The following is a 22,979-nucleotide window of genomic DNA, read 5'->3' on the forward strand; positions in this document are numbered from 1 at the left end:
ATCAGGTGACATGAACACTCTGACATTTTCAAATGTGTCTTCTACTCAGAATAAATCTGCCCCGTCCAATGGGAAGAGAGCTGTGGTGAGGAAGGAGGTGCAGGCTGGTGATGGAGGTAAAAGACAGCGGTCGTCGGCAGGTCCCATCAAAGTGGCTGTGATCAGAGCAAAGAGCAGGAACATCAAGCCAAACCACAGGAAAGCAGCCGGGGAGCCGACCGTGCCGCAGGAGAAGAGTTTATCCGTCAGCCGAACCCTGTCCACTTCGACCAGCTCGCTGGGCTCTGAGGTCGCTGGGGAAAAACGCCTGAATGCTCCCAGGAAGGCTGACCGGGACGTGCCCGATAAATATGGAAAACCTGATGAGGGGGAAGCAAAATGCCCAAGTGAGGAGTGTGTGGAGGGGCAAACGGAGGGCTCAGGAGAGGCTTCGGTGTCGGCAGCCGCTGTGGAGAAACCACGGACGCCTACCAGGGTGAGTATGAAGAAGACGTGAACTGCACTCGTCTGCCTCATGAGAGTTTAAACATGTCGTTTTGCACACGAACGATCCGGGAACTCTGGCGGCTCGAGGTGCAAGAAGTAATTCGATATGTGCTTATTGTTGGCAGCACATCTGTGACATAACAGAGTGTCTGCATGTGAGGACGGAGGAGAGGTTTCCTCTCTGGAAACGGTTCAACACATGCAACACACATGAAGCGTGTTTATATACACACGCAAGTCTTTTTAAGCTTTTGCTGGGACAGAGAGCAGAGCTTAAACTGCCTCAGGGTGGATTTGAACATTAGCCCGGGTCGCTGCTCCACCCGCTGAGTTGGTATCGTCACCTCCATCCACGATATTTAATCCTTAACCAATCACAGGTGGTGTTTGAGCCACACCGTACTTTTATATCATATCAAAATAAAAGCTGCAAGACGTTAATGTTAAAGTTCCCAAGAAATGTCCGTCTGCAGGGCCTCCTGCACGCTGTGGCGTCCAGTCTGTGACCTGAGCTCAGGATTTACTTTGAATTCGTGTGAAGGCGGCATGTGGTGCAACAGGGCGAGCTGGATGCAGCGCTGGCGTGAACGTTTCCTCGTCAGCTGATGAGTTTGAAGCTCGAGGAGATGAAAGATGAAACGAGCTTCCTGATAAATAACTGCGAGTTTTAGCTGCGCTGATGATGCGCTGAGTTTACAGGAGGGAGCGGTATGTGCACGGCGAGCGTGCACGGTCTCTGGTATGTGTTTTTGAAGATGTGTAAAACCTGCTGTCACAGGCCGCCCCGGGGGCGGGGCAGATACCTGTTAAACCCTGCTGTGAGAGTACGAATGTTTAAAGGGACACGTCACCACATAATCATCTGTGCACAGCTTAACTGCACGCTTCCTTCTGCAAAGCGATGTGGTTGGTGGCTGTAGTGTGGCGGGGAAAGTAGTTCCCGTGTGATTAGTAATGAATTCTTCAGAGGAGGTTCACGGCACAGTTTCATGTCCCGTAAATATCTGAATATTCCACACAGACCGCGCACATGTGGTTTGAGTCGGGCCGACGTGACACTTGAGTTTATTTTGGCAGCGATGACGGAAACGCTGCTGCACGCGTGCGCTCCATCTTTTCATGTATTACCAGACAATCAGCTGTGCTGCCAGCTTGCATGTTAACACATGATTTAGGGTGAACGCTGCAGTAATCCGCCGGCTCGGCCGAAGGAGGCTCCGAGGTTTCTGATCGGAGTCAATAAAGCAGCTGCTGAGCAGCAGTTTCTACAACACACACACACACACACACACACACACACACACACACACACACACACACACACTCTCTGCCATAAACTCGCTCCATGTGTGCTCGTGTACTCAGAGGGGGAGGAACATGGAGGGGTGGGGGCGGGGAGAGAGAAAGCTCCTGGCCCCGTCCGAGCTCGGGTTCTCGAGGGGAGTGTACGACACAATGGCAACTGTTTTTGCCCTCCTCGTAGTTGCAGCACACTCCCAGTTTCCCTCCTCCTCATTTCCTTCCCTCCTTTTCCTCCTCCCCTCCAGTTTAAAAAAAATCTCTCTCTCTCTCTGTCACTCCTCCCCTGCTTCGCTCGTCCACATTTCCGACTCCGAGTGGGGAATGGCTAACACCATGGTCTCGCTCTGCAGCTCCGAGCTGGGGCCCCTCGGCTGGGACGCCGTCACTAAACGTCAGCTCTTCTTACAGAAAGTCTCCTCCAAGCTGGGACCCAGCCCCAGGCCTCAGGGAAGAGGCACCAGAGCAGACCGCGGGCCCTCGGGCCCAGCTCCGGGCTCAGGGACCGGACCTCCAGGTCAGGGGAGCCCCGGACCCAGGCAAGCCCAGACGGATGGCTCCACGCTGGGAAAAGGTGGGCCGAGTGCTGGGAGTGGAGCTCCAACCACCAAGAGTCAGAGTGAGTCAGTGCAGTGCCTGCTCTCTGAGCACATACCTGACACACACACACACACACACAGCAGAGACCTAACATACAGTGAGTTTGCAGCTGATGGTTTTGTTTTAGCTGCAGTTTTGCAGAACTTTAATTTATTCGTGTGTGTGTGTGTGTGTTTTAGTTCCCTGTTGCTCTCGGAGGAAACACTCGGGGATGTTTTGTCCTCAGGCTGGTGTTTACTTCCTGTTTGTTCTTCCTTGTTTGTGTTTTTCGTGATGATGCGTGTGGAGACGTCAGGTAAACTGCTGCTGAGGAGACTTGACTTAAACAGTGCTGTGGGCTCTACAGGGGGTCCAGTGGCCTGTAATTCCACGTGTGTGTGTGTGTGTGTGTGTGTGTGTGTGTGTGTGTGTGTGTGTGTGTGTGTGTGTGTGTGTGTGTGTGTGTGTGTGTGTGTGTGAGAGAGAGAGAGAGCAGCTTGTTTTCCAGAGTCACTGAGCCGCAGCGTCATTTACATAGCTGAAAATGCAGATGTGCCTGTTGTGGACGGAGTATTTGTGTGGAGACTCTGTGTAAAGGTCACGTTCTGCTGGACAAAAGCTCGTCTGTCCTCGTCGCTCACACTCGGGAACAAACGGACGTCTCTTGACCTGAAGACGGAAATCTAATGAATGGATTCTTCTCTGTGTTTGAGAGTCTGCACTTTGGATTTTTGCTGCAGGGGGAAATAAGCAGCGCTGAAATCTTCTTGCTAATAAGGATGCAGCTCGCCTTCGTGACTGTGCGATCATCTGTAAGGTTGGTGGGGTTGTGCAGGCAGCACACAGCTGTCACAGCTCCTGTGAACTGGAATCGAGTCATGCTCCACGTCGCCACAGACACTGGGACGGTTGAGTCTGCAGCTTCCAGGTCTGAAAGTTGGACCCAGTGCAAGATTGCCTTAAACCTGCGTTCTTGTTAATGTCCAGCAGGGGGCGGTGGCTCTGAAGTATCACTGTGACCTCAGCAAACACTTTCCTGCTGAGTTTGTTCTCTCTGTTTAACTCTTGAAACAGAGCAGTCAGACTGGAACACCTGACCAGGTATCCTCAGAGCACATCTGTAAGGTTTGGATCGGACACCTGCAGAGCTGCAATACATTGCTGAGCTCTCACAGGAAACACCTGGATGTACCAGCTGTTTGAAATGGTGTAGTTTGGTAGAGGTGTGTGCCTGAGGCTGCTGAAGTGGTCTGAATGAAACCAGGTGAGCCGAGCGTATCGAGCGCGAGCGGCGAGGAGCGACGTCTTGAGTCTCCAGCCATCAGTTATTAACACATGATTGTAGTTTGGAGCCACAGCACTGGACGCTGCAGCTGTGACGTTTGGGTGCAGATCTGCTGGCAGCGCTGCTGCGGACTCTGTTTGCACATTTCAAAGGGTTGATATTATTATTATTTAAAAAATTTTTTGCTTGTCCCGTTTGGATCTTTAGTCGTCAGAATTGTTGTCTGAAGGCCTGAAAGATGCCAAGTGGATTTACTTCACCAACTGGATCATCATGGCCGTATTGGTCCATTTGATCGACCTTTATTATAATTATGTATTTAATTGATTTGATTTTCAGTTGTTACAGATGGGACAGACATGACTGGGAGAAAGAATGAAAGAAAGAGGAGGAGATAAAGAAAAACAAAGAAAACACCATCACAATAAACTAGCTAACAGTAGATACTAAATACTACATGTTACTGTGCAGCACACAAGATCGACAGCGCACAATGTGCTTTGAGGTAGTAGAAAGTGTAGACAAGAAAGGTGTAGTTTGTGTCTGTGCACACCTGTGTGCATCAGCGCGCTTGTATTCAAAAGGTTTCTCCATGTAACGACCTGCTAGGGAGTGTGGGGAGACATAGACACAGACAGACAGGCGCACGCAGACACAAACGCGCATTCACACCACCGTATACACAAACAAATACTCGGCACTCACCCGACGTAGAGACAGACACAAATAGACAGTCGCACTCCCCAAACATGCTCTATATCCCGGGTCCAGGTACCCCCGCCCTCAGAGGGGCAAGCCGCACCCGGACCGGTTGATATCGTTTCTAACGTGTGCAGTTGTCTCGGGCTCGTGTCTGCAGCACCGTTTGCACAACATGAAACTAGTTTTCACTATTTTCTGTGCTCACAGCTCCTTTTTTGTGCGTTTGCATGTCGTGCATGAAATGCACAGCCATTATTGAAGTCGTCAGCAGGCAGCGAGTCGGCTCTTTGTTTCTTTAATATCGGGGTCGTGCACGTCGCAGCAGGAACGGTGGAGCCTGTTGGAGGCGCGCGCAAAAACACGAGGTGTGTTTAGTTTGTGCTGGTGCTGAGAATCAGGTGAAAGGTGGGGATGTCGGGCGGGTGTGGCCGGGGCGTCCTGCTCGGTCCTCGTGCGTGAGCAGCTCTCACCTCACATCCATTTCTGAGGTAACAGAATCCAGCTGCTCTCTGGACGGCGTTTCCTCCAAACTGAAACCAAACGAAGCCAGATGTTTCCTGCTGGCTTCAGTTTTACTGGTGTGCGCGTGTGTGTGTGTGTGCGCGTGTGTGTGTGTGTGCGCGTGTGTGTGTGTGTGCGCGCGTGTGTGTGTGTGTGCGCGTGTGTGTGTGTGTGCGCGTGTGTGTGTGTGTGTGTGGCTCTGCAGTGAACACATGTCAACCTTTTTTCCTTGTTTAACAAGCTCTTTTTCCTTTTACAGCTCTTTGTGCGTTCCCTCTCTCTCGCTGAAAGTTGGAGAAACTTTAAATGTAATCATTCAAAGCTGAGTCTGTGACGGGACGCAGCAAACAAACACGGGAGCAAACTGCTGCCTGCAGAGAGGCAGAGATGTGATCTGAGGCGAGCTGGGCTGCGGTTGGTTAAACTTCACAACAAGCTCTCCGAGCGGCGAGATTCTGTTGCGCTTCACGTGCAGGAGACGAGCCGTGAGCTTCTGTTTGGACGTGAAGTGTCCGTCCCCTCTGTCCTCGTTCTCTCTGCTGATTGGCTCTTAACGCTTTGCTCGTGCTTCACTGATGCTGCTTCGTGCCGCGGTCCGCAGCCCTCGCCGGCCCACTCAGAGCCGCTGGCTGCTTCGCTTGCGTTCACGTCCTGACATCTCGAGTCGCCGCCTGGTGTGAAGAGCAGGGCGGCGGCTCTCGGGGGAATACGCTCTGCTTTTAGTCTTTTGGAAAGAATGCGTGATTCAGGCCACAAGAATGAGTCTGAGAGGCGGAGCCTCTGTGGAGCGTGGGGGGGCTGTAAGCGATCATGAGTATCTTTGTGCTTCAGCTGCAGTCTGATGATCCACGGGTCGTGCTGGTCCTGAAAAATGGTCTAAAGTGAGTTTAAAGGAGCAGACTGATGCTCAGTGAACGCTTTCCTCTTTATTAGGCACACAGGTCAAAAGGTCAAAGTTCATCATTGTTTCTGCTGCTGTTTTTGTGATTAATGCAGTTCTCAGACACTGATCACCAGAGCAGCTGCCATCATGCTGTGTGTGTGTGCGCGTGTGTGTGTGTGCGTGTGTGTGTGTGCGTGTGTGTGTGTGCGTGTGCGCGTGTGTGTGTGTGCGCGTGTGTGTGTGTGTGCGTGTGTGTGTGTGCGCGTGTGTGTGTGTGTGCGTGTGTGTGTGTGCGTGTGCGCGTGTGTGTGTGTGTGCGTGTGTGTGTGTGCGCGTGTGTGTGTGTGCGCGTGTGTGTGTGTGCGTGCGTGTGTGTGTGTGTGTGTGTGTGTGTGTGGGGTCACCTCAACACTGAATGAATATTTGACCTGATGTTTCCTTTTCTTTTTCTCCCAGGCATCCCCAAACCTCGCTCCTCTGCAGTCTGTGGGCCCACAGCAGCTAAACCGACAGCCAATCAGCATCCGGGATCAGCGGGGCGACCCGCCGCACCCACTGCCGTCTCAAAACTTCCCGTTAAAGGGTTACCCACAAGCCTTAGCTCCTCCTCATTTGGAAGTAACGAGAACAATGGCGGCGCAAGCAAAGGTGTGTGTGTGTGTCTGACACACTGTCTGTGCATCATCAGGTGGTTTTCTTTGGTGTGGTTTCCCTCTCACTGCTGATTAACATCTTTGTGGGGCCCAGAAATTGGAAGTGTACTGTACTCGTGGGGACCAAAATCAAAATTGAGGTTTTAGTGTCAGGGTTACAGTTAGGTTATGGTAAGAGGCTAGGGAAAGCATGTCAATGAGATGTCCCCAAAAGGACGGACACACACACACACACACACACACACACAATCGTGCTCGTGCTTGCAGCATATCCTGTGCTCCTCTGAAGGTCAGGGAGCACATCTGGTCGGGTCGGAGCTCACAGATGATCCGTGTCGTCTCCTCTGCAGCTTTCAGGCTGCCGTTTGTTTTCTCAGGTTAGGAGCTGAGCGTCCTGATGTTGGTCGTCCTTCAGCAGCTCGGCTCACATCAGGACTCTGTCGTCTCCAGCTTCAGCTTCCTCCTCTGTGCATCAAAAAGAAGAAACCAGGTGAATGTAGATGCTGAATGTGAGGACAGGTGTGGTCAGTCGGTCTGAAGGAAACGATTCCTCGCTCTGTCCTGAGCAGCTGCACGTTCGGCCTCGCTCGCGTGTTGTTTAACTTCCTGTTTAGCCTTTGGTCTGCAGCGCTCGTAGAAAACAGACATCAGCACGTGCAGCGATCTCCTCGTTCGAACCGTTACTGGTCACAGCTGTAGTCATCCGTGGATACAGAGGTTTTCCAGATGTGCTCGGTTTCCCTCTTCGTTTGGCAGCGGCGCCGGCGTCCTGTGTTTCTGTTTCTTTGGAAAGCTGCACGTTTCACTGTGACGCAGTCATTTGTGCAAAGCTGACCAGAAACAACGGACCCATGTGACAGGCAGCAGGACGTGAATCATGCTTTCAGCTGGACTCGTGTCTTTAAGTCTGAATGTGATAACCGCCTGCACAGGCCCGTCCTCCTGCAGGGGAACATGGAGGTCACTTATTGTTACCATGGTGATATTTAGTTTTATCAGAGAGGAGCGTTGGTGTTGATCCACCTCCACACAGTTACAGCATCACACAGTCCGGCTCAGCTCTGCTTCAGGACACATTCGGACACGTGAAGCTTCACACTGCGTTGATGAGGTCTTTCCATTTTTGAGTAGATCCACTGAAACTGGAAACGTGTTGTTTGCTTCGCTGTCCTGGTGACACGCCCCTTTTTTTCTGCAGGTCCAAGTCAGTTTTTAATTCTAAAGGAGAAAGAACAAAATCATCTTTTTCCTCAACCCAGAGAAAACCTGCACGTTTCCTGTGCTGAAACCTGCTGCAGAGCATCGCCGCGGTGCTCTGGGTGCAACACGGCACGCCCCTAACCGTCCCCCCCATGCAGGTGTCACGAGGGGGGAATTATCAATGGAGACCAAACAGTTTGTGCGTCAGGCTGTAAACATGTTTATTTCTGCTGTAAAGTTTTAACGTGGCAGTCTGAGGACTAACTCACTGCTGCCTCTGCTGGCCGTCAGAGGAACTGCAGGTGTGGCTTCATGTTTCAGTTTCTTTCTGTAGCAGGTTAACCGAAGATCACCGGCAACAACTGAGAAACTGTCAGCTTTAAGTCAGCATCACTCAGACGCCTCACATGCTCTTACCTCTCCTGGGTGACCCCAGGATGACCCCATATCTGTTGTCTGGGTGAACGGGGGGAGCTGCTGTCACTCATCCAGTATTTAAATCAGCACATGAATAAAAACTCCTGCATCTTCTCCCGTCAGCAGCTCCAGCAGGGGCCGTACCAGACGAGCCGCCCAGCAGAAGCACACTTCCTGTGGGCAGCCAGAGTGCAGCAAAGCCCTCCGTCTCCAGCAGCAGCACCAGTACTCCCAGTGACGCTGTTACAAACGGTCCCAGCACTGCTGCTCCAAAACCTCCCGCCCTGAGGAGCAGAGCTGTGTCTCTGCAGGCCAGGACCTCCAGCACAGGTGAGGCACCGCCTGAGCCCAGATCAGCCTTTTAACCTTCAGACTAAATCTAATCCGAATGTTTGTAACTCGGATGTGCGATCGCCGAGCTTCAGTCGGTTTCTGTCTCGTCCGTCGGCACAGTCTCAGAGCTGCGGGGTCACATGACTGCAGCACAAACATAAACTATAAGAGCACAAAGTCGCACTGGCGTGTTAACTGTTGGAGAAGCGCATGAAAGCGTGTGTCGCCTCCACGCTGCTCCGCCTGTGAGTGGCGAATGACGCTGTGTTTAATGTTTTGGCCTCTTTGTATAAAGTGCAGTTCAGTGCGTTTCCTTCGCCCTGCGGGAAACGGCACAGATGTTTGTGTCCTGTCTGGGTCACAGTCGGGGTCAAACGCGTGATCCTATTACGGAGGCAACAGCAACGCGGCGGCGGCAGTTACACCGTTTGCTGGTCAGAATCTGTGTCAGACGCTCTGCACGCTGCTCAGAGCGGAAACCTCGAGCCCGTTTGCTCGTTTTCACAGCTGTGGGCGATTGAAACGCCTCCGCAGGAACAGGAAATGGGTTTTGACTTCTGTGTCCTCTCCGCAGGTCTGAAGCCTCCGACGATCACCAACCAGAACGCAGCGAAGACGGCGCCCACGAAGTCGAGCCCCGCCGCCGGTCAGGGGCTCGCGAAGCAGGCGGTGCAGTCCCCGTTACAGCGCAGCGGCTCGGCGAGGGTCAGCCGGCTGAATGGCGCAGGTACGAGAGGCCATCTGACTTCCTGTGTTTGTGTGCGAGCGGCTGCCGGGGCGTGGATCACAGCGAGTCGGCTCTAAGGGTGCTTAGCATGAGTAGTGCTGGTTAGTAAAGCTGTGAGGGCAGCTGAGAGCACGCCATCACACACAGCTTGGCTGAGTCTGATCAGTGCTGCCATCGATTTTATACAGTCTGTTGCATCAGTGTGATCATGACTGCAGATGTTTGCTGCACAACATCTGCTTTTTCATTCCTGCAGCTGAAGCGAGTCGCAGGTTTGCATCAGTCACATGAGCGAATAATGACGCGCGTCGCCGGGTTTGGACTGATGGTGCAGGAGGCGGCGGTCTGACATCACTGCATGAACTCTGACACGCCTCCCAGCTCAAACCCGTGCGCTCGCTCTGTGAGTTGATGTTCGTCGAGCTCCGGCAGGCCGACGTTTCACGTTTAGCATCACGCAGCGTCAGAATCACGTCTTAAACCATCGGCCGTGACTCAGCTGCTCTCCTCCCCCTGCATGTGGCGGCTCTCGTCTGGGCCCGGGCGCCTGGCTGCCTGCCTCTGTGGCCGGCCTGGAAGTCTCTCTGGGGCCTGTGGGGCGCCGCTTACTCATAGACGTACTATCAGCCCCATGATGGCTTGATTACCACACACACACACACACACACACACACACACACACACACACACACACACACACACACACACACACACACACACACACACACACACTTCATAAGGGCCACACATGCATTTGATTCAAACCTCTCTCATTGACGCTCGCCACAGCCGTCCTCAGGCGACAGCGGTTAGCAGCGTGGGCCTTTAAAGCTCTCAGTGGCTTTCTGCTCGTTTTGTCTCCAGTGGATGTGGACATTGATTCTGACACGCACGCACGCGCACACACACACACACACACACACACACACACACACACACACACACACACACAGCTCTGGTGTTATTGGCGCTGGTCTGTCTCGTGCCGTTAGAGGAGCACTGATGTTTCGGGGCTGTAAGGTTTTATGGCTGGTTTGCAGTTTGTCAACCAGCCACATGTTGTGCGCACTCACTCTGCACAAAGATGAAATCTGTCAAACACGCCTGTGAATGAAAATGTGCACAGGTGATTTTTAGGAGGTGGGCGTCCTGTAATCTGTGTGAGTGGAGGTAAACCAGATGTTGGAGAAAGTTCACAGCTGTGTGTCAGGATCTGTTAAATAACCTCAGCCTGTCTGTCAGCTGATGGCGGCGTCCACACTTGGATGCAAACTAAATAAAAGTGGATTCAATAGTGAGCAGAGAGGCTCTCGGGGAACATGGCTGCTTGGTTTTAGTTTTCGCCGTCGGTGGTTTTTGTGGGGACCTGAGTTTCCTCTGAGCCGGCTTCCTCTGTGTTCACTAACCTGGGTCAGGCGTGAGCATCAGCGCAGTTTAACCCAGCTGCAGGATCTGAGCGCGCTCACAGGAGCAAAGGACAAACGGCGGTCTGATGATTCAGCTGTTGACATTCAGAAGTGTGTCGTGTCCTCTTTGTTCCTCAAGTTCAAGTTCTCCGTCACGTTCTTCACATCTTCAGCTTCTTTCGGTCGTTTAGGAAACGCTCAGACAGATTTGGCTAAAACAAAGACGCCTTTCACAAAGTGTCTGAAAAGCGCCAATATGGCACCTGCCTCTGTGTGTGTGTGTGTGTGTGTGTGTGTGTGTGTGTGTGTGTGTGTGTGGGGGGGGGGGACGGGTATTAACATCTTTGTGGGGACCAAAATCCTGGTCCCCACAGCATTGAAGGCATTTTTGAGCCTCAAAATGTGGTTTTATTGTCATGGTTACAGTTATGGTTCGGGTAATGAGATGTCCCCACAAGGATATAAATACGTGCGTGTGTGTGGGGTCTCCACAGTGTTTCTTCTGTCATCACGTCTGACCTCGACGAGGTTCATGTGTGGCACGACAGAGACCAGAGGAGTCATGAGGGAGGAGGGATTATTCAGACCCGCTGACTCCTCCCCTCCTCCTCCCGCAGCATCCCTCCCCCCCTGTGTGTGTGTGTGGATGCTTGTCTTTGTTTGTGTGTACATTCTGGTGACACGCCTCTGTGGTGATGGGGGGGAATCGCCGTGTGCTCAGCAGCTGAGGAGTAATCGTCACCAGGATACGCTCGCTCTCTCTCTCACACACATGCACGAGTATCTCGCCCGTTTCTCTCTCTCTCTCCATCCGTGGTTGATTCGCCGTGACCTCGGCGACGGTGAAGCTCGCTGCTATTTTTGGCGCCATTTTCTTCCCGTGCTGGCTGCGGTGCAGGAGCCGCTCTGCTTCACTCCTTTTATTTCATGTGTTCGTGTCGCGGCGGCGGCTCTGTGGCTTTGATGAAGGCCGGATGGCGGCTTAGCGTGCGTCCTCGTCCCTGGACCGAGCGCAGGATCTGATTTTAAAATGCGGCGTCTTGTTTTTCCTCGTGGCTTTCACGCAGATGCAGGCTACAAATCCCAGCAGCAGTAACCAGATTCTGTTTTTGGAGGATTTTTTGTTTTTGAAATTTAAAGAAAAGGAGGATTTCCTCCCGTCCGCTAAAGAAGAAGTGGGTCAGTGTGACCTGCCGCTCAGGACACGTTGAGACGAGGAGAAGAACTCAAAGTGCAGAAAAGGACTGAGTCCGACGGAGGCGCCTCGCACCGAACCATGTTGTGGTCTCCCAGACTGTCGCTGTCCAACTTCCACGTGAAGCTGACGGCTAAAGGACTTTTCCGAAACCTCCAGCTGCTGTCGGGATGCAGGAAGAACACCGTGGTCTTCCACGCAGGTCTGGATCAGTCTCCGTCCCCCGTGTCCTCCCCACATCCACCCGTTCATCCTCCATCAGCAGCTTCACCCCGTTAGCTGCTTCCATCCCTCCATGTGCTCCACACACCTTCCTTCATCCACCATAGATGCACATGGCAGGGTGGGGCTGGAGCCACCACACCCAAACAGAGGAGCTAATGAGCTGCTTTAATCCTGCAGCCACCCAAAATAAAAGCCCCATCTCTGTAACTGTTTGCCTTTCAAAATAAAACTCATTTTCACCCCCCTCCTCCTCCTCCTCCTCCTCCTCTCCTGTCTTTGTGTGAAGCTCTAATCTTTACTCGTGTGATGGCAGATCAGCCTCAAAGGCCACTTCACCCCCTCCTCCCTCCTCAGCCCCTCCTGTGTTCCTGCACGGCGTCGGCAGCCATTGTTGCCTCCGTGTCTCCTCCTGTGGGGGCTTTCAGCTCGGCTTGCAGCTGCAGTCGCACACGGCTGTGCGTGCGGGGCTTTCAGTTCCAGCGTTGCGGCATGGCGTGATGAATAGCCGTGGCTCCTTTTAGCCCCGATACCCACGCCTGACGGGGCACGGCCACGTGATTCACACACAAACCCGAAATAGCCCAGGACACATCTGGCTTTTACTTATTCAGCCATTAAAAGGCTGCACTGTGTTTGTGCAGGCTGCAGCAGAGCCTGCGCTCGCTCTTAATGTGCCTCCTTTTCTGAAGAGGAGCTGCACGCTGCCAGGGTCTGTGTGTCCGTGCAGCAGGGGAGCTTTTCAAGTCCGTGCTGCATAAAAGCAAAAATCCCTGATGATGCTGCGAATAACCGTCAGCATTCATGCTAGCAGCGCTCTGTGTCGTTCAGCTCTGTACCTCGACTGACCACGAGAGAAGTCGAGCTGAATACGTGAACGCGACATGCACAAACTTTAAACATGCACAAAGTCAAAAAACACCAGGAAGACTTTGTTGGATGAGCTGTTAGCCCTAAAAATGCAAGTGCAGCTGTGCAGGCTGTGGTGCGGGTGCACAGTGTTCGGTGGAATCGGTGGAGAACTCAGTACATGAGCGGCTGTTAGCTGGGTGGAGGTGAGAGTGGAGGTGCTGCAGTAATGTGCATCTTAGGAATAATGTCCCAAATACACAGCTTCCACCTCCAGATGTGGATATTTTATATTGAACCAAAGAGGTTGTTTTTCGTGTCCAGCAGGGGGCGACTCCTGTGGTTTGGGAACAGTTCCCAGCTTCTTTGCTCGGTGACCTCAGTTGACCTGATGAGTTTGTGCTCTGTCGTAGTTTTCACGTCCCTTTGTAGAAAGCGAAAGGTCGCAGGTTTAATTCTAGGTGGAGACACGGATCCTCTTTGGGATTGGATGAGTAACGGTGGGACCTGTGGCGCCCCCTGGTGGTGAGGAAGCAGTGTTTGGGTCCATCTCCTGCATACAGTCTGTAGTCCAGCAGTGTTTCTGTGGTCCTGTGTAGAATTCAGGCACATTTAGTTTAAGTCTGACAATAGGCTTTTTTTATGGGGGGGTTACCGTGGTTACCGTGGGTGTGTGTAAACCACGCTCAAAGCAGCAAAGTTCTAAATATCAGAGCCCATCATCAGCGGTTTGAGAGCAGCTAGCTCGTCGGAGATGTTTCGTGTGAAGGAGCAGTTTTTATGTTAGGATGTGATTATTTCACATCACCTGTGGGCCGGTCCACTCAGGAGAGGTGAGCCCTGGTTGGTTGTTTTTGCTCGGTGTGAAGAAGCTGGCGCACGTTTCTGAGGTTTGACTGCTCGGCTTGTCGTGGGTTCCTGAGAGTCTCGTCAGGCTTACTCTGCGTACTCGTCTGTGCTGTGTGCTTTGGCTCGACGGGTCGTTAATCCCTTCATCGTCTCTGATTGTTGGCATTAATGTGGATCGTGCGGTTTGGCCCACGTTCATGTCCTTCTGTAAATATTGGGCTCCGCCTCTCTGACCATCCATCTGAGCTCGGCGGCACGTGTTTGGCGGCAGCGTGTTTTCAGTCTGAGCTCCACAGACCCACTTCCCTGCTGCTCTGCCCCAAAATGTAGGTCAGTGCAGGCTTTAGTCAGCGAGCGCGCGCCCGTGTACGCCGCACAGCGGTTCAGCTGAGGCCGGCCGCTCGAGCGAGCCTTAATCCGATGCAGAGGCCGCTGGTTTCCCAGATGTGGCGGCAGACGAGGACGTGAGAGGATGTTGTCAGGCTCGTTTCAGGCCGCGGCACACAAGTGGCCGATGAAGAGTCTGCTTGGACTCAGTCGTGCAGTTTGATTGGAAACGTTAATTTTTGTGTTTCTGTTAGGAGATGGAAAACGATGAAACCTGAAAAGCATTAATAATAAATTATTATTGCTGAGACGTGTTTGAGCAGCTTGGTCCTGTCTGTGGGCTGAGAGGGCCTCCTGCAGCATTTAATGTATTTCTGGCAGACTCTGCTCCTCTGGCTAACCAGAGGGTGGGAGTGTGTGATGAAGAGGTGCTTTGACAGTCTCTTCCTCCTCCTCCTCAGCTCTGTGGAGCCGCACAGAGCTGCAGGACTGAGCTGACCTTCCGAATGAGCGGGAATAACAAGCAAAGGCATCGAGCTTTGTGCCACGTTCATTACAGAGCCTGAGGAAAACGCTGAGAGTAAAGAGCTGCTGTGGTCCTGTCTCAGTGTACGACTCCTCCTCCTCTCTGAAGAGGAGTCGTCGTCGTGATGTCCTGAATGTCCAGCAGCCTCTGTGGTGCTGACGTTGACCAGCGTGCAGCAGTGTGAGCAGCGATGATCGTTCAGTTTGAGTTTATTCATAACGCACGTTTTTACATTCGAACATTTAACACGTGTGTGTGTGTGTGTGTGTGCGTGTGTGTGTGTGTGTGTGTGTGTGTGTGCGCGCGCGCGCGGTGATGTCATCAGCCTGCTTTTACATCCTCGGGGCGATGGAGTGGGACAAATATGAAAGTTGTTGCTAGGAAACCAGGGGGTCTAATTTGGATGTAAATATATCAGATGGTGGACGCGTGCACCTCGTGACACGCTCTGCACGGTTGTTTCCATGGTAACAGGTGTGCGTGCACTTGTTGGATCATGTGTTGACTTTGAAGGGAAGCTGGTTTCATTCAGAGTTCAACCTCTCAGCACCTGGTGTTTTTGCCTCAGAGTAATCTGATTACATCGGAATAAGGATGGTTGCAGTTGGTATCCTTCGTCGTCCCGCACACGCTCAGTTGAGGCGGCTCATTAAAGATGGACCAGATCTGCTCTGTGACCTGCTGATAATTAGACTTTGGGCTCTGCAGAGGGCACATGCAGGAACTTTGACCGTCAGCGCTGTACTCTGATTACTTCAGAGTGAAGACGACTGTTGGTGGATTTTCACAGCTCGGCCCGAAGCCTCCGCTCCTCCCACACATCCCTTTTATTCCTGCTCCTGAGCTTCATCCCTGCGCTGCTTCTCTGACTGTTCTTCATAAACAGACCGCCCTGCTGAGGGCTCACGAGACTCACAGATAATGAGGCTGACGTGACGCTCGAGTGTGAGCTTCTACAGTTTACAGCGTCGCAGCGTTTCAGACACTCAAATTGAATTCGGGGTGCAGAAAGTGCATTTGTTCGCTGCGTGTTCGCAGCGGATTCTCGTGACTCAGCAGGGCTCGTCGCTGTGCTCGGTGTCTGTGATGTGCATGCTAACCGTGTGGTTTCTCTCTCAGTCTGGGCTCAGCGGCTCTGCATGCCTGCCCGGCACACTCCAGGTACAAACCCCTCACCGCAGCACTCGCACAGGTCACCACACACGAGCCACATGAAACAGCAAAGTCCTCAGGAATGTCTGCAGGATGCATGCATCAGCGTCTCAGGACTTTTCTCCTGTTACACTGCAGTATCGAGCAGTTGCTATAGAAAAACTTGGTTATATACTGCACTGTTTAAAGTAAGGAGAGGCTAAACACACTGTGTGTGTGTGTGTGTGTGTGTGTGTGTGTGTGTGTGTGTGTGTGTGTGTGTGTGTGTGTGTGTGTGTGTGCGTGCGTGTGTGTGTGCGCGCACCCTTCGGGGACTTTGTACAGTTTGAGTTCATCCTCGTTTGGTCATATTCCTGTGATTGTGTAAAGCGCTTTACAAATACAGGCCATTTACAGCCGACTAGCCTCACTCTAAAGCAACGGCATTACTCTGAAATGATTAATAAAGTAAAACAGCACCAGGCTACAAAGTTCTTACAGCTCAGAGGAAAAAATCAAGTCTCTCTTAATAATTTATATATTTTTATTTTTATTGAAAGGCAAAGATTCAGATGGCTTTTCTTGTGTGAACCCTCTGACTCTGTGACCTCGCCGTTAGATCGAGGTCGTGATTGGTCGGCGGGCGCTGGTTTGTGCAGGTGGCACAGTTCCACCTGAGGTTACCTGTAGCATAAACATCTGTGTGTCAGTGAAGCAGATGTGCCTGCACACAGCGATTAAACCTTCTGCTCCGCCAACGCTGAAAAACAGGAGCTGTGTTTGTCACGTGGGAGGTGTGCTCGCCTCCGCTATGAGGCGGAGCTGAAACGACTCGCCGAGAGGCCGGAGTCTGAGATTGAACGCCGGATCTGTTCTGGTGACGGTCCAGCTGACTTCAGCGATGCCCTGCTCAGAGGCTGCCACCAGAGGGCAGCATCTTTAAGGAAGTGCTGTCAGGGCCTGTCAGCGCAGACCTGACGGGCTTTCAAAGTTTGACGTGTGAGAGATCCAGATGTTCAGATGAGTCGCTACAGAAAACACCTGTCGGCTGATCGCTCTCACTGAATAGTGGCGAGGCGTCGGGCATCTCGCACAGAAGCTTCATCTGCAGTCAGAGAGGGAAGGAGAGCGAGCGCGCTGAGAGCAGACGAGTGTCGATCGCTCGCTCTAATTGCTTTGGTCTTGTAATGCAGCCCTTAATGCACATCCACACACACACACACACACACACACACACACACACACACACACACTCTCTCCCATGATGCATTGGTTTCAGCAGCAGGGCGTGTGTGTGATTGTCGTCAGCCTGCTGTGTGTGTAACTTGAGTGCGAGCAGTGTTTGTGCGTCCGTGTGTGGACACCATGCTGAATGTCGCACCCGCCGCCCGCACACTAAGAGGTCGTCGCTCTCTTGCAGTGGATAAAAACAACAAGCCGCGGGAGGCGCCGGGGAAAACGCCATCGCACACCGGCAGCAGCTCGCAGACGGCAGCATCCACCGGAGGAAACAACCAGAACCTGCAGCTGCCTCCGCCCGACCTGGTACGTGTGACACGAGCAGCGGCGTCAGGGTTGCTTCTGTTTGACACATCAGCAGCTGAGACGACTCCTCGTCCTCTCGCACGATGAGCTGCGTTTGACTCTAGAACCAGTGAACGTGTTGTTAGCGTGTTGTTAGCGTGTTTGTAATCTCACTGTTTTCCTCCCGTTTGTGTAGATACCAGATGACGTGAATGCTAACGCACCAGTGGCACCAGTTCCTCCAGTGCCTGCCACTAACGCCACCAATACTGCCACGTCAGGAACCGCCGGACCCTCGACTCTCGGTTTGAAAGCGAGAACCGGGCCACGATCCGGCCCCAGAGCCGGGTCTCGCCTTCAGGGCGCGTCCAGAGCTGGCAGCCATGGAGGCGCGGTGGCGTCGGACGGGACGAACGGCATCAAACAGAACCAGAGCAAAGAGCAGGCAGAGAAGAAGAACCAGGCCATCGCTCAGCTGAGGAAGCTGCTCGTGCAAGGGAACAAAAGAGTGGAGGCTCTGGCTACAGTCATCCAGCATCTCTTCACGGAGGTACAGTCACACCTGCATTTACACAGCAGTGACGCCACCTGCTGGTCGGTTTAGACCTCAACAAACCCACATGCATCAGTTATGAAGCAGTTTATCCCCCGCACAGCGTAGCAGAGGGCGACGTGGTCCTCACAGACCAAACTGTTTGTTTGAGACTGACTCACTGCTGCCTCTGCTGGACGCTGCAGGAACTGCTGCGGTTGTTTCTTTACGACACTGCATGCTCACAGTTGGAGAGCGCTGCCCCTCGTCAGGCTTCTGGAAGCACTCAGAACAAAGGGGGCTTTAGAAGGACAGGACTTGTTTCCTGTCACATGTTACTGGCGGTGATGTCGTTTGTGAAAGTCTGAAGAGCTGATGGCGTCTTTTAACTGTGCGCACTCTTTGATTTGTTAACTGCAGCACAGCTGAAGCGAGGCTGTGATTTTGTTATGAGGCGTCAGATTCTCTTCGAGCTCTTCAAAGGCACCACAGGAATATTTGCATGCAGGTGTCACACAGGTAACGGACTCGTTAGCGTGCAGAAAAACGGCTCTTTGAGAAGCGAAGCTGCACATAAGCGTTTCAGGTCAGGAGGGGGCTTTAGCGCCTCGTGTGATGGGGGCGGGTCCTGCTGCGTGGATGTGTTTGCACATGTGAGCGCAGCGTGGCTTCACGAGGTGAACGGCCCATCCCGTCCCTCGCCTCGGGCAGAGCAGGGCGTCACAGCCTGTAATTACAGGTCACTCAGCAGCGAGCGGTGACGTCGCCCTGCTGATATTTAAGGTGCTGCTGGAGATACTCGCAGAGGAGGAGGAGGGGGCGGAGCAATGGCTGTTTTTAGAAGGAGGCAGCAGGGAGAGACTCGCCACGCCCAGCTGTCATTAAGAACAGCACATGATGCAATGGAAAGATCCTGCTCACACGCTCCTGCTGATGGGTGTGTGTGTGTGCGTGTGTGTGTGCGTGTGTGTGTGCGTGTGTGTGTGTGTGTGTGTGTGTGTGTGTGTGTGTGTGCGCGCGCCTGTTGTAAGTGCAGTGCTTGCCTCCTCTGGCAGGCTGAGGTATGGAGTGGATGCTGAACTTCCTTCGGTCCCGATCACACCGCGCACGTCCAAGCATGCAAACCCCCTCAGAGGACTCGGAGTCGGCGTGTCAGCCAATAAAAATATAATCATGACTGAATGATTCCAGTTTGAGATGCGTGCAGCAGTGATGTCACTGACCCCTGAACGCAGACGCGCTGAAGGCGGTTATTAAACATTTCAGTGTTGCCTCTGAGTCTCGGCGAGCCTCGTCTCCTGCCGCTCGGCGCTCACAGGTGACGTCGCTGTCCAACGTGGCTTCACAGCACCGTAAAAAGCAAAACAGGAGAAACGATCATTTATTCCTGTTTCCGTTCAGTAGTAAAATAAAGAGCCGTCGTCCCGTTTCAGCTGTCCTGTCATCCACACACAGCAGCCACGCCCACGCCTTTTAACCATTACTTCCTGGTACGCGTTGATGTTGGTGGACGCTGATGCACGAATTGAGGAAAACGTGAAACTTTTACATAAACGGTGCAAATGTCTGTGTTCGTGTTACAAAGTCTTCACCCTGAAGGATTCTGTGAGTGTCTGCGAGGATTTATTTTATTTATTTATTTAGGACAGTGCATGTTAATGAACATACATGTAAAAAAAAAAAATTACATGAATGTAAACATGCCAGATTATAGCCGAAGGCTAATTTCCATCTGTTGTCCTTAAACATAAAAAATAGACATAATTCATAACAATTCATCATTCATTCATAATAAAAACTCCATCACCAAACTTACACATACACACCATTCTGTTCCCAAATAAAACATTAAAACTAGACAACTCATACATGAAGGCTGCTGATTGGCTCAGACCAGCTCCAGGATGCGTCCGTCAGAGTCCAGGATGTGGACGGTGTGTTCAGTAAACACTGTGTGTTTGCAGACGGCCGAGCGCAGCCTACAGAGGCCTTCATGTCTCTGCTCGCTGTCGTGACTCTTTGTGTTGAACCTTTGTTGTTCTCTGTGCGGCCGTGTTGTGTTCGGGGGCCGAGCACTAATGCCGTTAATTAGACACCCGGGGGGTCGAGAGGCGCTCGTAGCTCTGCTTGTTTTCCTCGCCTGTACATTTTCTAACTTGACTGTACTGTTGCACTGATCCGAGAGCTCGGCCTGATGAAGCACAGCTGTCCTAAAGTTTCAAGCTGAAGCTGTTGTTGGCCTGGAGTGTCTGCGGAGCGAGCGGCTCATAAAACCTGTTATCAGCAGGAAAACCTGCACACGAACGAGAGCGCGCTTACATAACCCCGTCAGATTTTTGTGTTGGAGCATAAACTGCTCCGGGCTCCTGTCTGCCTGGGATATTGATTAGATGGGAGGCCTGCTGGGAGGTGCTGGTGAAAGGGGGAGTCATGGGTGGAGGAGGGGGAGGAGCAGGAATGCAGCAGCTGCAGCTGAAGCCCTGAAGCTGTGTGATTTGTGTTTGTTATCTGAAGCATGAATGCCGGCACTATCTTATCTGCCTGCACACTTGAAAGGTGACTGCTGAATATAAACAGAGCACTTAACGCCAAGCCCCCCCCCCCACGCCGCGGGGGGAGGCGGAGCCGTTTGAGCTGCACTGGAAAAGCGTGTGTGTGAAAGCACGCCATCCACGGTTACTGACGGTAAACAAAACTAGACTCCCGACTGAAGCCGGGGGGGCGGGGTCTAACTAACTCTGTTAGAAGCTTCTTTTGCGTCGCTGCTGTTTGACAGATTTTTATTGTGTTTTTATTTTAAAATGTCAAAATATTAGTTTTTAAAATCCTCGTTTGGTCACATGGTGCGATGGGCTTTTATTGTGACGCCAGGAGGAACCGTCTGTGTGTGGACGGTTTGTGGGGTCTGATAAAAGACACAGACTGTATATAAAAGATGTCATGGCCGTCACACGGGCGTCTCTATGACACCGGGTCAGACTGAGGCTACAAACTTCAGTCACAGGCTTAAAGCACAGAAGAGTCGCCCCCTGCTGGCCGTGCAGGTCTAAGGCATTTTCACGTTGCCATCTTTTTATACAGTCTGTGCTAAAACCTCCCGAGCGTAAGTGTTTTGGTCTTTGTGCACTGAGTGCGTTTCATGTCGGCTGCTGTAGAAACCAGAATCGGTTTTATAGCCACTGAAACTGGACTAATTAGTCTTTCTTTAGAGCTTCGTGGTTTTTAAAATATGTCCCAGCTCTGCGGGAAACTCCCAGATAAATGTAACGCAAAGTTTATACGGAGGAAAAATGTGAAGCTGAAGACAAAGAGAGGCGTGATTTAAACGCCGATGCTCCGGTCCGGTGAGTTAACGACTGATAGAGCAGGAGAGAAAGGCAGATAAGATTAAAGATATGAAAAGAGGAGGGCGGTGCAGAAATAACTCGCATTCCTCCATCAGACGGGAGGAGGAGAAACAGATGGAGGGGGGAGGAGGTCTGTGGTGGACAGGTAGAGTGTGGGAGGAGCAGAGGGGGAGGGCAGAGAGTTTGCTCTGTAGTAGTTTGTGACAGAGGGAGAGGAAGGACGCCGGACGGAGAGCAGCGTGGCAGCTTTGTATGAGGGCGTCTGTGGTTACTGAGAGATGGGGGCGGCGGAGAGCAGAGCCCACGGCGAGCTCAGCAGAGCCCACGGCGAGCTCAGCAGAGCCCACGCCAAACCGGACAGGATCCCCTCTCATCGCCGCAAGAAGAAACGCAAGGTGTGTGTTTGTTTCCACAGCTCGTCGCTGCGCTGTGTCAGAGCCGGGGTTGGAAACCGAGCGGGTCGCCTCATCTTCCACATTCTTTGTCCGCTCGAGTCGTCCGCTGCTTTCAGCCGGATCGTTTAGAAACGTGACCGACGTCTGAGTTTGTTGCTGTTCCTCGCCTGCTTTCGTTGCCTCTGTTTCCTCACGTCGCTGACACGCATGCAGCAGATGGTCTTTATGCTGCGTGTGTTTACAGGCAGCAGCACAGCTGCAGACGTCCTGCTGCTGCTCCAACCCTCACACTGCTCCATCAGGAGTGTGTGTGTGTGTGTGTGTGTGTGTGTGTGTGTGTGTGTGTGTGTGTGGGTGGGGCAGTGTTGTGAGACTTCAGGCCGTCTGTAACTTTGATTTTCCCTTCTTTGGACAAAAATGATCAGTGAGTGTGGAAGAAAGCTATGGTGGCAGCAGGAACAGCCTGAGCCGTCCACAGGAAAACAAAAGAGAATTCCTGAGCCGCTCCTTCTATTCACGTCTTTATTAATAGAGAAATATTTGTTGAGTTAAATCAGAGTTGCATCCAAAACACGAACCATAAAAACGACTCGTGCCGCGAGCCTGGCGTCCGACCGCCCTGCTGCGAAGGCGTTTGGTAACTGTTTCCTCATGAGGTGATGCTGGAGGCGCTTTGGCGCTAAGGCAGCCCGCGGGCGTCCTTCATGTGTGACAACCGTCTGTATTTTAATATTTGTTGTGGGTCGCCTGAGCACACGCTCACAGTGAAGGACATCCTGCCCATCTGAGCCCAGCTGCTCTGCGGTGAAAGTGTTTGTGAGCAGGGCTGCATTAGCACAGCTGAGTGTTTCCTGTCTGACGGTCTGGCTCAGCTTTCGTTAGATTTAAACAGTTATGAACTGACAGCTTCGCCGTGCCACAGGAGCTCATGTCAGTCTTCTTCTCTCTGCAGCGTGAGGAGACCCTGAAGCAGAAGAAGGAGCTGTCGCAGGAGCTGGCCAACCTCCGGGACGAGCTGGGTAAGAACGTCCGGCCTTCTCACGCCGCCTTTTTGTTTGTCCTTCTCCCTCTGTCCCATCCATTTGCATACAACGCACACTCGTACGAACCTTATCAAGGACGGGACAACTGCCATTCAAAGCGGCGCTGTAACGCCGGTGCAGCTGCTGCTTGTTCTTAGGAAGAAAAGAGACGCTTCCACGCAGGCTGTAACCTGTCGGCACGTCCGTCAGGTGCTCGGTGCACCTGTGCTCTCAGGAGGCGTTCTCCATGGATCCACCAGGTCTCAGACAGGAGCGGCGGCGAGCTCGTAGGAGTCACACTGGAACACGAGTGTAACTGATACAAAGAAGTTTCAGACCTGCAAGAGTTTAATGGATTAAATGGCACCTCCACTGAACTGTGTGCTTGTTTATATATCTTTGTGGGGACCGACAGCAATTATAGGGACTACATCCAGGTCCCCGCAAGGTTGAAGGTTTTAGTGACGTGTCAGTTTGTGTTTTTGGAGGCCACCGTCATGGCGGTCGATTATTGCGTTAGGTGTATTACACTAATACTGTTTAGTATTGATTAGATATAGATTAGTAAAGTTTGATGCCGCGTCTGTAA

General features: G+C 52.4%; 1 protein-coding gene across 6 annotated transcripts in view; it reads left to right on the forward strand.

Moving 5' to 3' along the window:
* LOC146668894 (uncharacterized) overlaps window positions 1-22,979 on the forward strand; it is a 56,919-nt gene that overhangs the window by 25,128 nt on the left and 8,812 nt on the right. For 2 of the 6 annotated variants that reach the window (XM_085408163.1, XM_085408162.1), the window contains exons 3-10: window positions 50-475; window positions 2,197-2,404; window positions 6,192-6,383; window positions 8,129-8,335; window positions 8,913-9,065; window positions 16,991-17,115; window positions 17,291-17,644; window positions 22,321-22,387. In XM_085408163.1, the coding sequence (XP_085264289.1) occupies window positions 50-475; window positions 2,197-2,404; window positions 6,192-6,383; window positions 8,129-8,335; window positions 8,913-9,065; window positions 16,991-17,115; window positions 17,291-17,644; window positions 22,321-22,387 (1,732 nt within the window). The remainder of the gene's footprint in view (window positions 1-49; window positions 476-2,196; window positions 2,405-6,191; window positions 6,384-8,128; window positions 8,336-8,912; window positions 9,066-16,990; window positions 17,116-17,290; window positions 17,645-22,320; window positions 22,388-22,979) is intronic. The other 4 variants (XM_085408165.1, XM_085408164.1, XM_085408167.1 and 1 more) reach the window with 4 other exon arrangements.

The sequence above is a fragment of the Rhamphochromis longiceps genome, linkage group LG6 (genome assembly GCF_057381845.1).
Source record: "Rhamphochromis longiceps isolate RC_006_pf linkage group LG6, R_longiceps_female_GT1.1, whole genome shotgun sequence".
Lineage (NCBI taxonomy): Eukaryota > Metazoa > Chordata > Actinopteri > Cichliformes > Cichlidae > Rhamphochromis > Rhamphochromis longiceps.